The sequence below is a fragment of the Octopus sinensis genome, linkage group LG29 (genome assembly GCF_006345805.1).
Source record: "Octopus sinensis linkage group LG29, ASM634580v1, whole genome shotgun sequence".
NCBI classification, from domain to species: Eukaryota; Metazoa; Mollusca; class Cephalopoda; order Octopoda; family Octopodidae; genus Octopus; species Octopus sinensis.
Window position 1 is genome coordinate 8,592,476 of NC_043025.1, and position 15,930 is coordinate 8,608,405.

Consider the following 15,930-nt stretch of genomic DNA (forward strand, 5'->3'; position numbering starts at 1 on the left):
TCCGTGCTAGCATGGGTTGGACGATTTGACTGAGGTCTGGCGAACCAGATGGCTGCATCAGACTCCATTCTGATCTGGTAGAGTTTCTACAGCTGGATGCCCTTCCTAACGCCAACCACTCCAAGAGTATAGTGGTTACTTTTATGTGCCACTGGCACGAGGGCCAGTTTGGCAGTACTGGCAACGGCCACGTCCAAATGGTGCTTTTTACGTGCCACCTGCACAGGAGCCAGTCCAGTGGAACTGGCGACGACCTCGTTCGAATATTTCACATGCCACCAGCACAAGTTCTAGTAAGGCGACACAGGTAACGATCACGCTTGAATGGTGTGCTTAACGTGCCACCGGCACAGAGGCCAGCTTCTTGCTCTGGCAACAATCTTACTCGTATGGTACTTTTAGTGCTTCACTAGCAATGGATGTCGGTCACCGAGTTTGATTTCGACTTCGATATATATATATATCTATATATATATACTCTTAGCTATCACTTGTAACTCAGTATGGTCTGGTAGCTTGTACAAAACTTTTGCTAAATGTTCATAGGTGTCTCTAAAGTTGCAAGGAGACCCAGACAAAATCCCAAAGCTCTGACTTTAGACCCAGCAAAATATCAAGGCTGTTTATCTGAGTAAAGGCATGCCAGCATAAAAACAAAAAAAAAAGTAAAAATACTCAAAACAATAAGAAAATTATTGTAATCTCTTGAGACATATCACAATAACGTTGAAATGTTTTTGTACCTTTTCACCTGTATTTTATTTATCTAACATGACCTGTACAGAAATCTCTAACCATTTTTTTCTAAAGGAGCAGGCATGGCTGTGTGGTAAGAAGCTTGCTTCCCAACCACAAGGTTCCAGGTTCAGTCCCACTGTGTGGCACCTTGGGCAAGTGTTTTCTACTATAACTTCGGGGGTGGCCAAAGCCTTCTGAGTGGACTTTGGTAGACGGAAACTGAAAGAAGCCGGTCACATATATATACATGTATGTATATCTGTGTGTGTCTTTCTGTCTGTGTTTCCCTACCACCACCACCACTTGACAACCAGTGTTGGTGTGTTTGCATCCCCATGACTTAGCGGTTTGGCAAAAGATACCAATAGAATAAGTACCAGGCTTAAAAAATAAGTACTGGGTTGATTCATTCGACTAAAATTTCAAGACAGTGCCTACAGCATGACCGCAATCTAATCTTTATATATAAAACTGAAGTTGTGTGAGAGTCTGTCTCCTCCGATTTAGATTCCTAACTACTCCCACATTTTGCGGTGCAGTTTCACCAAAAGTGGGTATCTTATAGTCGTGATTCATATCAAGCCCTTCTAGGTATTAGTGCGCGTCTACGATTTAAAAAAAAATTTACCATTATTTTTTTCGTTTTTTTAATGCATTTTTGCTCAGTTTTATAAGGGTAGTAACTCTCTAAAAATGCTAATATAGTTATTTCCCTTACAAACCCGAGCAACGCCGGGCGATACTGCTAGTGACTGAAAAAGATAAAAGATATATATCCTCATCATCATCGTTTAATTAATATAAATTAATTATAAGGGTTCAAACCTGGGCACATCAACACCTAAGATGCCAGAAATGGCCAGGTATGATAACATGGAGTTCACACTGTTTGATATCTCACCTGTTCGAAATTTTACCAGAAGGAGGTGGATTACACTCTCTCTTTTACTTGTTTCAGTCATTTGACTGTGGCCATGTTGGAGCACCGCCTTTAGTCAGGCAAATCGACCCTGGGACTTATTCTTTGGAAGCCCAGTACTTATTCTATCGGTCTCTTTTGCCGAACCGCTAAGTGATGGGGGACGTAAACACACCAGCATCGGTTGTCAAGCGATCTTGGAGGGACAAACACAGACACACACATATATATATATATATATATATATATATATATATGATGGGCTTCTTTCAGTTTCCGTCTACCAAATCCACTCACAAGGCATTGGTCGACCCGGGGCTATAGCAGAAGACACTTGCCCAAGATGCCACGCAGTGGGACTGAACCCAGAACCATGTGGTTTGTAAGCAAGCTACTTACCACACAGCCACTCCTGCACAACAAGATTTTCGTCCTTGGGTAGCAACTGTTATTTCCTATTTGCTGACCCACAGAAAGTATGACAAATGGCTATTATTTCCTTCAGACTTTGCTTTTGTTATGATAGTCATTCAAGCCCCAAAGAATCCCTCTCAACACATGGCTATGATGCTCCCCCACTACTTCTGCTCATCATCAGAGATGCACATATCATCAGCCACTAAGGGACAAGCTCAAGTGGTTAACGTCAAGCAACAGACAAGCAAATCTGTGGTATTCAGCAGAATATTTGCTATAACGATATTTCTGCTTCAGCGCCGAATCTGTCTGAAATGTAATGGGAAATAGGTCAGTTTGAAAACACTGATGTCCAAGTGATAAAAGCAAAGTTTGAAGGGAATAGTAGTCATTTCCTTTGATTTCTAGATAGAAGCAAATAGGAAATAACATTTATTGGCCAAAGACAACAAACAGATCTGTGGTACTGAGCAGAATATCTGCTATAGTGCTGAATTTGTTTGAAATATAATGGAAAATAGGTTTATTTTGAAACATTGATGTCTAAGTCACAAAAGGAAAGTTTGAAGTGAATAGTAGTCATTTCCTTTGATTTTTAGATAGGAGCAAATAGGAAATAACATTTATTGACCAAAGACAAGTAAATCTGTACTTTTGAGCAGAATATTTACTATAATGATATTTCTGCTTCAGCGCCGATCTGTCTGAAATGTAATGGGAAATAGGCCAGTTTGAAAACATTGATGTCCAGGTTAGAAAAGCAATGTTTGAAGGGAATAGTAGCGATTTCCTTTGATTTCTAGATAGAAGCGAATAGGAAATAACACTTATTTACCAAAGACAAAAAAAATTTCATTTTGTTACATAGGTCAGTTTTAAACCAGTGATGACCAGGTCACAAAAGTAAAGTTATGTAACGATGTAATCTATGAATACATCAATAAAATTCTACCGAAACAGCAGTCGTAAATTTTAAACCCCGTTTACACTCTCTTTTATATTTATACACACATATATATATATATATAGATATATATATATATTATATATATATATATATCAATCAACATCAATGGAAATTGCAGCTGTGATACCAGTGCCGGTGGTACATAAGAGAACCATCCGATCATGGCCGTTACCAGCGCCACCCCGACTGGCCTCCGTGTCGGTGGCACGTAAAAAGCACCATCCAAATCGTGGCTGTTGCCAGCCTCGCTTGGCCCCCGTGTCGGTGGCACATAAAAAGCACCATCCGATCGTGGCTGTTTGCCAGCCTCGCCTGGCCCCCGTGTCGGTGGCACATAAAAAGCACCATCCGATCGTGGCTGTTTGCCAGCCTCGTCTGGCACCTGGGCTGGTGGAACGTAAAAAGTACCATCCGATCGTGGCTGTTGCCAGCCTCGCCTGGCCCCCGTGTCGGTGGCACATAAAAAGCACCATCCGATCGTGGCCGTTTGCCAGCCTCGTCTAGCACCTGTGCCGGTGGCACGTAAAAAGCACCCACTACACTCACAGAGTGGTTGGCGTTAGGAAGGGCATCCAGCCGTAGAAACATTGCCAGATCAGACTGGGCCTGGTGCAGCCTTCTGGCTTCCCAGACCCCAGCTGAACAGTCCAACCCATGCTAGCATGGAAAGCGGATGCTAAACGATGATGATGATGATGATGATGATATATATGTGGAGGTGCAATGGCCCGATGGTTAGGGCAGCGGACTCGCGGTTGGAGGATCGCGGTTTCGATTCCCAGACCGGGCATTGTGTGTGTTTATTGAGCGAAAACACCTAAAACTCCACGAGGCTCCGGCAGGGGGTGGTGGTGATCCCTGCTGTACTCTTTCGCCACAACTTTCTCCCACTCTTTCTTCTGTTGGCCTGCTTGCTTAGCCAGCAGGGTGGCATCATTTGAAGGCTAAAACAATGTGAAGCGTATTGTGACCAGCAATGTGTAACAACATCTGATGGCCTGGTTGGTCACATGATCACGTGATATATATATACATTTACATGTCTGTCCCCGGCTGACCAGTTCCATGTCAAATCGTCCAACCCATGCCAGCATGGAAAGCAGACGTTAAACAATGATGATGATGGAGATAATGAGGATGATGATATAAGTGCAGGCTTGGTTGTGTGGTTAAGAAGTTTGCTTCCCAACCATATGGTTTCAGGTTCGGTCCCAAGTGTCTTCTACTATAGCCGCAGGACAACCAAAGAGCCTTGTGAGAGGATCTGGAAGGCCAAAGCTGAAAGAAGTCTATCTCAGCGGTGGTGCCCCAGCATAGCCGCGGCCTTCGGGCTAAAACATTTTTAAGGGTTTTTAAGGATTTTAAGGATTTTATATATGTGATTCAAATGAAATTTGACTGCTATTTCCAACACATTAAGTGATCTCATACAGGTTTGTGGCGGTGGTAGTGATGATGTGTATGTATGTGTGTGTGTGTGTGTGTTGGGGTGAGGGGTTATCCACTCACCTTCAGCTCCCCAATGGTAGGCAGTTTCTTTGATGATGTGCTTTGTCGTCTCGAAGCTTTCAAAGAGGTCCCTGGTTTGCATACAGCGAGGTACTTATTGAGACAGAGACTGCTGGCCTTCAGGACGGACTTCAGGGATAACTGGCAGCTACCAACAAGGGTCGGCTGGAATAAAAGAAGGAAGCGTAAGAGAGAGAGAGAGAGAGAGAGGGACAGGGAAGAATGAGGAGGAGGACGAAGGAAAGAAGCAAGAAATGAAGGAAAAAGAAAAAAGAAAAATGGACAGAGTGTGAAAGTGAGAGGGGGAGAGAGGGGAGAAAAAAGAGGATGAGGTGCAGAGTGAGAGAGAGAGTGAAGGAGTAGAGGGTGGGAGTGGGAGGAGAAAGAAGGAGTGAGAGTGGGAGGAGAAAGAAGGAGTGAGAGTGGGAGGAGAAAGAAGGAGTGAGAGTGGGAGGAGAAAGAAGGAGTGAGAGTGGGAGGAGAAAGAGGGAGTTAGAGTGAGAGGAAGAGTGGGAAAGAGAGGATGAAAAGGGAGAGAGGGTGGGAAAAGGGAGAAGAAAGAGGATGAGGTACAGAGTGAGAGAGAGAGGGAAGGGGAGAGGGTTGGAGAAGGGAGGAGAAAAAGGATGTGAGAGTGAGAGGAAGAGTGGGAGAAAGAGGATGAAGAGGGAGAGAGGGTGGGAGAAGTAAGAGGATGAGATGCAGAGTTAGAGAGAGAGAGAGAGAGAGAAAGTGAAGGAGGAGAGGGTTGGAGAAGGGTGAAAAAAGAGGATGAGATGTAGAGAGTGAAACAGAGAGAGGATGGAAGGGGAGAGAGGGTTGGAGGAGGGAAGAGAAAGAGGATGAGGTGCAGAGAGAGAGAGAGAGGGAGAGGAGTGGGGGAGGAGAGTCGAGCTTACCGTTCTTTGCTGAGCATCTCTGAAGAAGAGTTTGAAGGTCAAGTAAGACCTCCACCAACACTCGATGGATTTTCGGTCGAAGAGAACAGGAAACACAGATCTGTGGTGGAAGAGTATGGCTGAAACGGAAAAAAAGAGAGAGAGAAAGAGAGAGGAAGGAGAGTGGGGTGAATGAAACTGGCGGGGGGGGGTGGCGAGGGAATAAACAGACTCTTGCTCTATTCTTTACTCTGTTATTTCTTCCAGTCATTCGACTGCGGCCATGCTGCAGCACCGCCTTTTTAGTCGAGCAAATCGACCCCCGGGACTTATTCTTTGCAAGCCCGGTACTTATTATATCGGTCTCTTATGCTGAACCGCTATGTGACGGGGGCGTGAACGCATCAGCATCGGTTGTCAAGCGATGTTGGGAGGAGGACAAACACAGACACACAAACATACACACACACACACATATACATATATACGACAGGCTTCTTTCAGTTTCCGTCTACCAAATCCACTCACAAGGCTTTGGTCAGCCCGAGGTTATTGTAGAAGACACTTGCCCAATGTGCCACGCAGTGGGACTGAACCTGGAACCATGTGGTTCATAAGCAAGCTACTTACGACATAGCCACTGCTACACCTATATATATATATATATATATATCATCATCATCATCATTTAGTGTCCGCTTTCCATGCTAGCATGGGTTGGACGGTTCAACTGGGGTCTGGGAAGCCAGAAGGCTGCACCAGGCTCCAGTCTGATCTGGCAGTGTTTCTACGGCTGGATGCCCTTCCTAATGCCAACCACTCCGTGAGTGTAGTGGGTGCTTTTTACGTGCCACCCGCACAGGTGCCAGACAAGGATGGCAAACGGCCACGGACGGATGGTGCTTTTTACGTGCCACCGGCACGGGGGCCAGGCGAGGCTGGCAATGGCCACGATCGGATGGTGCTTTTTACGTGCCACCAGCACGGAGGCCAGTCAGGGCAGCGCTGGCAATGGTCACAGTTGGGTGGTGCTTTTTACGTGCCACTGGCACGAAGGTACATATATACGAAGGGCTTCTTTCAGTTTCCGTCTACCAAGTCTACTCACAAGACATTGGTCAGCCCGGGGATATAGTAGAAGACACTTGCCCAAGATGCCAGGCAGTGGGACTTAACCCGGAACCATGTGGTTAGTTAGCAAGCTACTTACCACACAGCCACTCCTGCGCCTATTTACGTACATTTAGCATTTTTAATATTTATAATACAATTTGAAGTAAAGTAATTTTGTCGTAGAGAATCATGCCTTAAAATTTACACTAACTAATTCTTCATACTAACTATATAGATCTCAACAATTCAAACACGTCTTGTTGGATTTTTATCATAGACATGGCATAAAAAAATAACCAATGTTATTTGGTGCAGGAGTGGCTGTGTGGTAAGTAGCTTGCTAACCAACCACATGGTTCCGGGTTCAGTCCCACTGCATGGCATCTTGGGCAAGTGTCTTCTGCTATAGCCCCGGGCCAACCAATGCCTTGTAAGTGGATTTGGTAGACGGAAACTGAAAGAAGCCTGTCGTATATATGTATATATATATATATATATACATATATATATATATATGTGTGTGTGTGTGTGTGTGTACATGTTTGTGTGTCTGTGTTTGTCCCCCTAGCATTGCTTGACTAAAGACGGTGCTCCAGCATGGCCGCAGTCAAATGACTGAAACAAGTAAAAGAGAGTAAAAGAGAATGTCTCCAAGGAGTGAGTGTCGTGGAGTTTAGTTACATCCCACAAACACTAAAGTTTTCCCCAAAAATACAGGGTTTTTATAACTGCTCAACTTGAATTTAAGGAATTGAAATCACATAAAAATATTCTTTAATTCTTTTGATACCAACCCGGCCAAAACCGGCTCTGGTTCTGTGGTAAAATGTCTTGTTTTCATAAGTTTTGAATTAAAATCTCCCACCAAACCTTAGTCACAATTTATGTTCCTAACACTAGCTTAATGATAACTAAGTTATTCTACTAAATTCTTTGTTATATTTAAAATTAATTGAAAGAAACACAGAGCATCTCAGCAGAAATATTGTAACAAAAGGGTTAAGATATATAACAGAGAGAATAATTCTAAACCTTTTGATACCAACCCGGCCAAAACCGGCTCTGTTCTGTGGTAAAATGTCTTGTTTTCAAAAGTTCTGAATTAAAATCTTCCACCAAACCTTAGTCACAATTTACGTTCCTAACACTAGCTTAATGATAACTAAGTTATTCTACTAAATTCTTTGTTATACTTAAAATTAATTGAAAGAAACACAGAGCATCTCAGCAGAAATATTGTAACAAAAGGGTTAAGATATATAATAGAGAAATAATTCTTAACCCTTTTGATACCAACCGGCAAAACCGGCTCTGGTTCTGTGGTAAAATGTCTTGTTTTCATAAGTTTTGAATTAAAATCTCCCACCAAACCTTAGTCACAATTTATGTTCCTAACACTAGCTTAATGATAACTAAGTTATTCTACTAAATTCTTTGTTATACTTAAAATTAATTGAAAGAAACACAGAGCATCTCAGCAGAAATATTGTAACAAAAGGGTTAAGATATATAATAGAGAAATAATTCTTAACCCTTTTGATACCAACCCGGCCAAAACCAGCTCTGGTTCTGTGGTAAAATGTCTTGTTTTCAAAAGTTCTGAATTAAAATCTTCCACCAAACCTTAGTCACAATTTACGTTCCTAACACTAGCTTAATGATAACTAAGTTATTCTACTAAATTCTTTGTTATACTTAAAATTAATTGAAAGAAACACAGAGCATCTCAGCAGAAATATTGTAACAAAAGGGTTAAGATATATAATAGAGAAATAATTCTTAACCCTTTTGATACCAACCCGGCCAAAACCGGCTCTGGTTCTGTGGTAAAAATGTCTTGTTTTCATAAGTTTTGAATTAAAATCTCCCACCAAACCTTAGTCACAATTTATGTTCCTAACACTAGCTTAATGATAACTAAGTTATTCTACTAAATTCTTTGTTATACTTAAAATTAATTGAAAGAAACACAGAGCATCTCAGCAGAATATTGTAACAAAGGGTTAAGATATATAATAGAGAAATAATTCTTAACCCTTTTGATACCAACCGGCCAAAACCGGCTCTGGTTCTGTGGTAAAATGTCTTGTTTTCAAAAGTTCTGAATTAAAATCTTCCACCCAACCTTAGTCACAATTTCGTTCCTAACACTAGCTTAATGATAACTAAGTTATTCTACTAAATTCTTTGTTATACTTAAAATTAATTGAAAGAAACACAGAGCATCTCAGCAGAAATATTGTAACAAAAGGGTTAAGATATATAATAGAGAAATAATTCTTAACCCTTTTGATACCAACCCGGCTCTGGTTCTGTGGTAAAATGTCTTGTTTTCATAAGTTTTGAATTAAAATCTCCCACCAAACCTTAGTCACAATTTACGTTCCTAACACTAGCTTAATGATAACTAAGTTATTCTACTAAATTCTTTGTTATACTTAAAATTAATTGAAAGAAACACAGAGCATCTCAGCAGAAATATTGTAACAAAAGGGTTAAGATATATAATAGAGAAATAATTCTTAACCCTTTTGATACCAACCCGGCCAAAACCGGCTCTGGTTCTGTGGTAAAATGTCTTGTTTTCATAAGTTTTGAATTAAAATCTCCCACCAAACCTTAGTCACAATTTATGTTCCTAACACTAGCTTAATGATAACTAAGTTATTCTACTAAATTCTTTGTTATACTTAAAATTAATTGAAAGAAACACAGAGCATCTCAGCAGAAATATTTAAACAAAGGGTTAAGATATATAATAGAGAAATAATTCTTAACCCTTTGATACCAACCCGGCCAAAACCGGCTCTGGTTCTGTGGTAAAATGTCTTGTTTTCATAAGTTTTGAATTAAAATCTCCCACCAAACCTTAGTCACAATTTATGTTCCTAACACTAGCTTAATGATAACTAAGTTATTCTACTAAATTCTTTGTTATACTTAAAATTAATTGAAAGAAACACAGAGCATCTCAGCAGAAATATTGTAACAAAAGGGTTAAGATATATAATAGAGAAATAATTCTTAACCCTTTTGATACCAACCCGGCCAAAACCGGCTCTGGTTCTGTGGTAAAATGTCTTGTTTTCAAAAGTTCTGAATTAAAATCTTCCACCAAACCTTAGTCACAATTTACGTTCCTAACACTAGCTTAATGATAACTAAGTTATTCTACTAAATTCTTTGTTATACTTAAAATTAATTGAAAGAAACACAGAGCATCTCAGCAGAAATATTGTAACAAAAGGGTTAAGATATAATAGAGAAATAATTCTTAACCCTTTTGATACCAACCCGGCCAAAACCGGCTCTGGTTCTGTGGTAAAATGTCTTGTTTTCATAAGTTCTGAATTAAAATCTTCCACCAAACCTTAGTCACAATTTACGTTCCTAACACTAGCTTAATGATAACTAAGTTATTCTACTAAATTCTTTGTTATACTTAAAATTAATTGAAAGAAACACAGAGCATCTCAGCAGAAATATTGTAACAAAAGGGTTAAGATATATAATAGAGAAATAATTCTTAACCCTTTTGATACCAACCTGGCTGAAACCACCTCTGGCTCTGTAGTACAAATGTCTTGTTTTCATAAGTTTTGAATTAAAATATTCCACCAAACCTTAGTCACAATTTATGTTCCTAAAACTAGCTTAATGATAACTAAGTTCTTTTACTAAATTCTCTGTTATTTTTTAAATAATTGAAAGAAAGACAGAGCATCTCAAATTAAAATCTCCCACCAAACAGAGCATCTCAATTAAAATCTCCCACCAAACCTTAGTCACAATTTATGTTCCTAACACTAGCTTAATGATAACTAAGTTATTCTACTAAATTCTTTGTTATACTTAAAATTAATTGAAAGAAACACAGAGCATCTCAGCAGAAATATTGTAACAAAAGGGTTAAGATATATAATAGAGAAATAATTCTTAACCCTTAACAAAAGGGTTAACTAATTTTCAGAATTCCTATATGAGCAGTTATTTCAACCAATGGGAAAACGACAATGATATTTCTTCGGCAATATGACATTACGTCATATTGCCATATACCACAAATTCGGCGCCATTATCTGAAAATGGCTACGTGCTACACGGCAACAGAAGACAAAGAGAAATGGCAAAACTTGGTCGTCAACAAATACCCCAATGACTCCCACAGTCAAGGGATAGGATGGATGTGTGTGTGTGTGTGTATGTGTGCACGCATGCGCTTAAGAAGTTTGCTTGCCAACCACACAGTCCCAGGCTCAATCCTATAACGGGGTACCTTGGGGAGGGTCATCAACGAATACCCCAATGACCACACAGTCAAGAGTGGCTGTGTGGTAAGTAGCTTGCTTACCAACCACATGGTTCCGGGTTCAGTCCCACTGCGCGGCATCTTGGGCAAGTGTCTTCTACTATAGCCTGGGCTGACCAAAGCCCTGCGAGTGGATTTTGGTAGACAGAAACTGAAAGAAGCCATCGTATATATGGTATATATGTGTGTATATATGTATATATATATATATATAATATATGTATATATATATATATATATATATGTATATATAGCATGTGTGTGTCTATGTTTGTGTGTCTGTGTTTGTCCCCCGAACATCGCTTGACAACCGGTGTTGGTGTGTTTACGTCCCCAGGTGAGCAAGAAGGAAGGAAGGGCGTGTGTGTGTGTATGATATAGAGAGGACTCACTGTTTTCTTCAATTTCCTTTGATGGTGCTCGGATGACCTCTGTTGCCATGGTATTGTCAGAGTGTTTGTCCCTAGAAGCGGCCACCACTGGAAACTTGTACTCCACAAAGTAGGATCTGACAATTTAGAAGAGAGAAGCAAAAGCATGATAAGTGTAACACACACACACACACACACATACACACACACATACACACACCACACACACACATACACACACACACATACACACACACACACACACTCTTCTCAGAGATGACAGTGAGAAGAAGAAAGGTAAAACCTGGCATATACAAGCATCCTTCATGTTACACAAATATTTGAACTCACAAAAACATTACATAGGCGCAGGAGTGGCTATGTGGTAAGTAGCTTGTTTACTAACCACATGGTTCCGGGTTCAGTCCCACTGCATGGCACCTTGGGCAAATGTCTTCTACTATAGCCTCGGGCCAACCAATGCCTTGTGAATGGATTTGGTAGATGGAAAACTGAAAGAAGCTCATCATATATATGTATGTATCGTATATATATATACGTATGTGTGTTTGTCCGTCTGTGTTTGTCCCCCTAGCATTGCTTGACAACCGATGCTGGTGTGTTTATGTCCCCATTACTTAGCGGTTCGGCAAAAGAGACCGATAGAATAAGTACTGGGCTTACAAAAGAATAAGTCCCGGGGTCGATTTGCTCGATTAAAGACAGTGCTCCAGCATGGCCACAGTCAAATGACTGAAACAAGTAAAAGAGTAGAGAGAGTGTATATATATATATATATATATATATATATGCATGTGTGTGTATATATTTGTGTGTCTGTGTTTGTCCCCCGAACATCGCTTGACAACCGGTGCTGGTGTGTTTACGTCTCCATAACTTAGCGGTTCAGCAAAAGAGACCGATAGAATAAGTACGAGGCTTATAAAGACTAAGTGCTGGGGGTCGATTTGCTTGACTAAAAGGCGGTGCTCCAGCATGGCCACAGTCAAATGACTGAAACAAGTAGAAAAAGAGAGGGTATGGATGTATGATTAAAAAGGTCACTTTGCACCCACATGCTTTCAGGGTCAGTCCTACTGTACTACACCTTGGGCAAATGTCTTCTATTATAGTCCTTGGCTGACCAATGCCTTGCGAGTGGAATTGATACACAGAAATTGTGAGGATGCCTTTCATATTTCTCTAGAAAAACGACGACGCCGTGGTGATCTCATTCTTGCTCACAACATCATAAGCGGAAAGTGTAACCTCTCGAAAGAGCTGTTCTTCACTCCTGCTCCAGAGCGTCGGCTGCAGGGTCACTCTGAAAAGCTCTATCTGTGACGATTTCATCTCAATCGAAGGAGGGGGGGCTTTCTCCGTCCGGGTTGCGGATCCATGGAATAAGCTGCCGGACGAGATAGTGAAGATGCCGACGACCGCTCGGTTCAAAGTCTCCCTTGACCAGAAATGACCTGAACTCTTTGCATGAACACCCTCCCTGTACATAACTCCATGTCCCCCTACATGGCCTTGCTTTTTGCTTTTTGAGCCAAAAAAGTTAACTTAACTTAACTTATATATAAATATGTTGTGCCACTATTTCCTGTATATATAATTGTACCTATACGGTGCTTTATTTCGCTGGAAAAGAATATTATTATACTTTAATAATATTTATAATTTTGCTCTTCTACTTGTTTCAGTCATTTGACTGTGGCCATGCTGGAGCACCGCCTTTAGTCAACCAAATCGAACCCAGGACTTATTCATTGTAAGCCTAGTACTTATTCTATCAGCCCCTTTTGCCGAACTGCTAAGTTATGGGGATGTAAACACACCAGCACCGGTTGTCGAGCGATGTTGGGAGGGACAAATACAGACACACAAACACCTATATATACATCATCATCATCATCATCATCATTTAGCGTCCGTTTTCCATGCTAGCATGGGTTGGACGGTTCTACTGGGGTCTGTGAAGCCAGAAGGCTTCATCAGGCCCAGTCAAATCTGGCAGTGTTTCTACGGCTGGATGCCCTTCCTAACGCCAACCACTCCGTGAGTGTAGTGGGTGCTTTTTATGTGCCACCCGCACATACACATACATAAATATATATATACATATATACGACGGGCTTCTTTCAGTTTCCATCTAGCAAATCCACTCACAAGGCTTTGGTCAGCCCGAAGCTATAGTAGAATATACATGCCCAAGACACTGGTCAGTTACAGTGATCACGGTGACGGTGATATATATATATATAAATATTTAAATGGACCTAGCCGCAACCGATGCCGGCAGTTGCCGGGAGGCTGTCACGCGATCCACATGGTCGATACTGCGACATGGTCAGACCCATAAATTCACGTAAACTTATGGGTTGGACCACGCTGGATAGTCACGCTCTAGGTGACCATCACACCCCAAGGGGGTCCAAACTATATGTAGGTGGCGAGCTGGCAGAAACGTTAGCACACCGGGCGAAATGCGTTGCCGTATTTCGCCTGCCGTTACGTTCCGAGTTCAAATTCCGCCGAGGTTGACTTTGCCTTTCATCCTTCCAGGGTCGATAAATTAAGTACCAGTTACGCACTGGGGTCGATGTAATCGACTTAATCTCTTTGTCTGTCCTTGTTTGTCTCCTCTATGTTTAGCCCCTTGTGGGTAGTAAAGAAATATATATTAAGGGGTAGCAGCTGGCAGGTGTATGTCTCCGGCATCGGTCACGATGCTGCTGGAGACGTCAGCCAAAGCCTCCGTCAGCTCCGTGTGTGGCTGCCGCCTTCACGCCACCTTCCGTTCCCCCGCTCACCTATGCGCCGAGGCCACCAGCGACAGGCCTTTGCCGGTCGCCCAGAGCTCCACTGCGCTACCGTGCCTGATATCGTAAGTTTACAAAACAAAAGACAGGTAAATGGCCGATGTAACTCACCCAGATTTCATCCAGGTCACCTTCTTTTGGCGTAACTTCCTCGACATGTTCTTCTCAGTTTGGCCCTCGTCGGGTAACAGATATAGAGCATCCACTGACACTTTCCCAACAGTAGCACGACCAAGCAATTTTAACCTTGCTATGCTCAGTGAGTCGGGGGATGGATGCATATCAGCTTCTGCAAAAAGAAATAAAGACTTGTGATTACCCCTCGCATCATCATCATCATTGTTTAATGCCCATTTGCCACGCTGACAAGGGTTGGACGGTTTGACAGGAGCTGATCAGCTGAAGGGCCGTTCGGGCTCTATGTCTGTTTCAGCATGATTTCTAGAGCTGGATGTTATTCCTAACATGGTCCTGGGTTCAGTCCCACTGCAGATCAAGATTGGAGCCTGGTGCAGCCATCTGGTTCGCCAGCCCTCAGCCAAATCGTCCAACCCATGCCAGCATGGAAAGTGGACGTTAAACGATGATGATGATGATAGAAAAGGACAACCTACATCAGTGCACCTGAGCACTGTGGTTCACCTGAGCACTGTGGTGCACTGAGCACTGTGGTGCACCTGGGCACTGTGGTGCACCTGAGCACTGTGGTGCACCTGGGCACTGTGGTGCACCTGAGCATTGTGGTGCACCTGGGCACTGTGGTGCACCTGAGCACTGTGGTGCACCTGAGCACTGTGGTGCACCAGAGCACTGTATACAATAATTTCATTATTATTTATTACATTCACACCAATTTCAAAAAACACCTGTTTTTACCTGTCTCAATGCTCTGGCCACTGGATGATACCATTTCAAAGGAAACTTTGGAAGAATCTGAATGGTTCGTGCCAACCGAGTCGGTGTCACTAAGGTCACTTCCGGTTTTGCCACGGGTTGGCTCACGACCCTTGTTTCTGCTCCTACTCCTGCTCCTACTTCTACTCCCACTTTTACTCCTACTCGTGCCTGATTTTCTCCCACTCCCGCTTGATTTCATAGGGCTCCTTGCTCTGGCCACTAACGAGGGCTTTTTAGTTGTCGTTTGACCTGATTTGGAAGCTGCTGCTGCTGCTGTTGTTGTTGTTGATGTCGTCGGCAATGGTTTGGAGGGGTTCAAAGGCGGTTTTGACCTCAAGCTCACGTCTGCAGGAGACTTACCAGTGGGGGTCGTCGTTGGTCTAACACTGCCCGATGCTTCTTCTGGGGCAGGGGTCAATGCATGCTGGGAAGAGACAAACACAGGAAAAAAAATATTAATAAAACTGTACCATGTAATTATTATTACCTCCTCCTCCTCCTCCTATCATCATCATCATCCCCATCATCATCATCATCCCCATCATCATCATCATCATCATCATCCCCATCATCATCATCATCATCACCATCATCATCATCCCCATCATCATCCCCATCATCATCATCATCCCCATCATCATCACCATCATCATCATCCACATCATCATCACCATCATCATCACCATCATCATCATCATCCCCATCATCATCATCATCATCATCATCACCATCATCATCATCCACATCATCATCATCCCCATTATCATCATCATCCCCATCATCACCACCATCATCACCATCATCATCATCATCCCCATCATCATCATCATCCCCATCACCATCACCATCATCATCATCCCCATCATCATCACCATCATCCACATCATCATCATCCCCATCATCATCATCATCCCCATCATCATCATCATCACCATCATCACCATCGTCATCATCCCCATCATCATCATCATCATCATCCCCATCATC

General features: G+C 42.2%; 1 protein-coding gene across 1 annotated transcript in view; it reads right to left on the reverse strand.

The window, feature by feature from the left end:
• The window catches only part of LOC115226010 (C2 domain-containing protein 3-like), a 163,433-nt gene that overhangs the window by 108,193 nt on the left and 39,310 nt on the right, over positions 1 to 15,930 (reverse strand). Inside the window, exons 12-16 of the mRNA XM_036514798.1 lie at positions 14,923 to 15,367; positions 14,158 to 14,335; positions 11,243 to 11,358; positions 5,450 to 5,568; positions 4,547 to 4,715 (exon numbers count right to left, since the gene is read on the reverse strand). Of these exons, the coding sequence (XP_036370691.1) occupies positions 4,547 to 4,715; positions 5,450 to 5,568; positions 11,243 to 11,358; positions 14,158 to 14,335; positions 14,923 to 15,367 (1,027 nt within the window). The remainder of the gene's footprint in view (positions 1 to 4,546; positions 4,716 to 5,449; positions 5,569 to 11,242; positions 11,359 to 14,157; positions 14,336 to 14,922; positions 15,368 to 15,930) is intronic.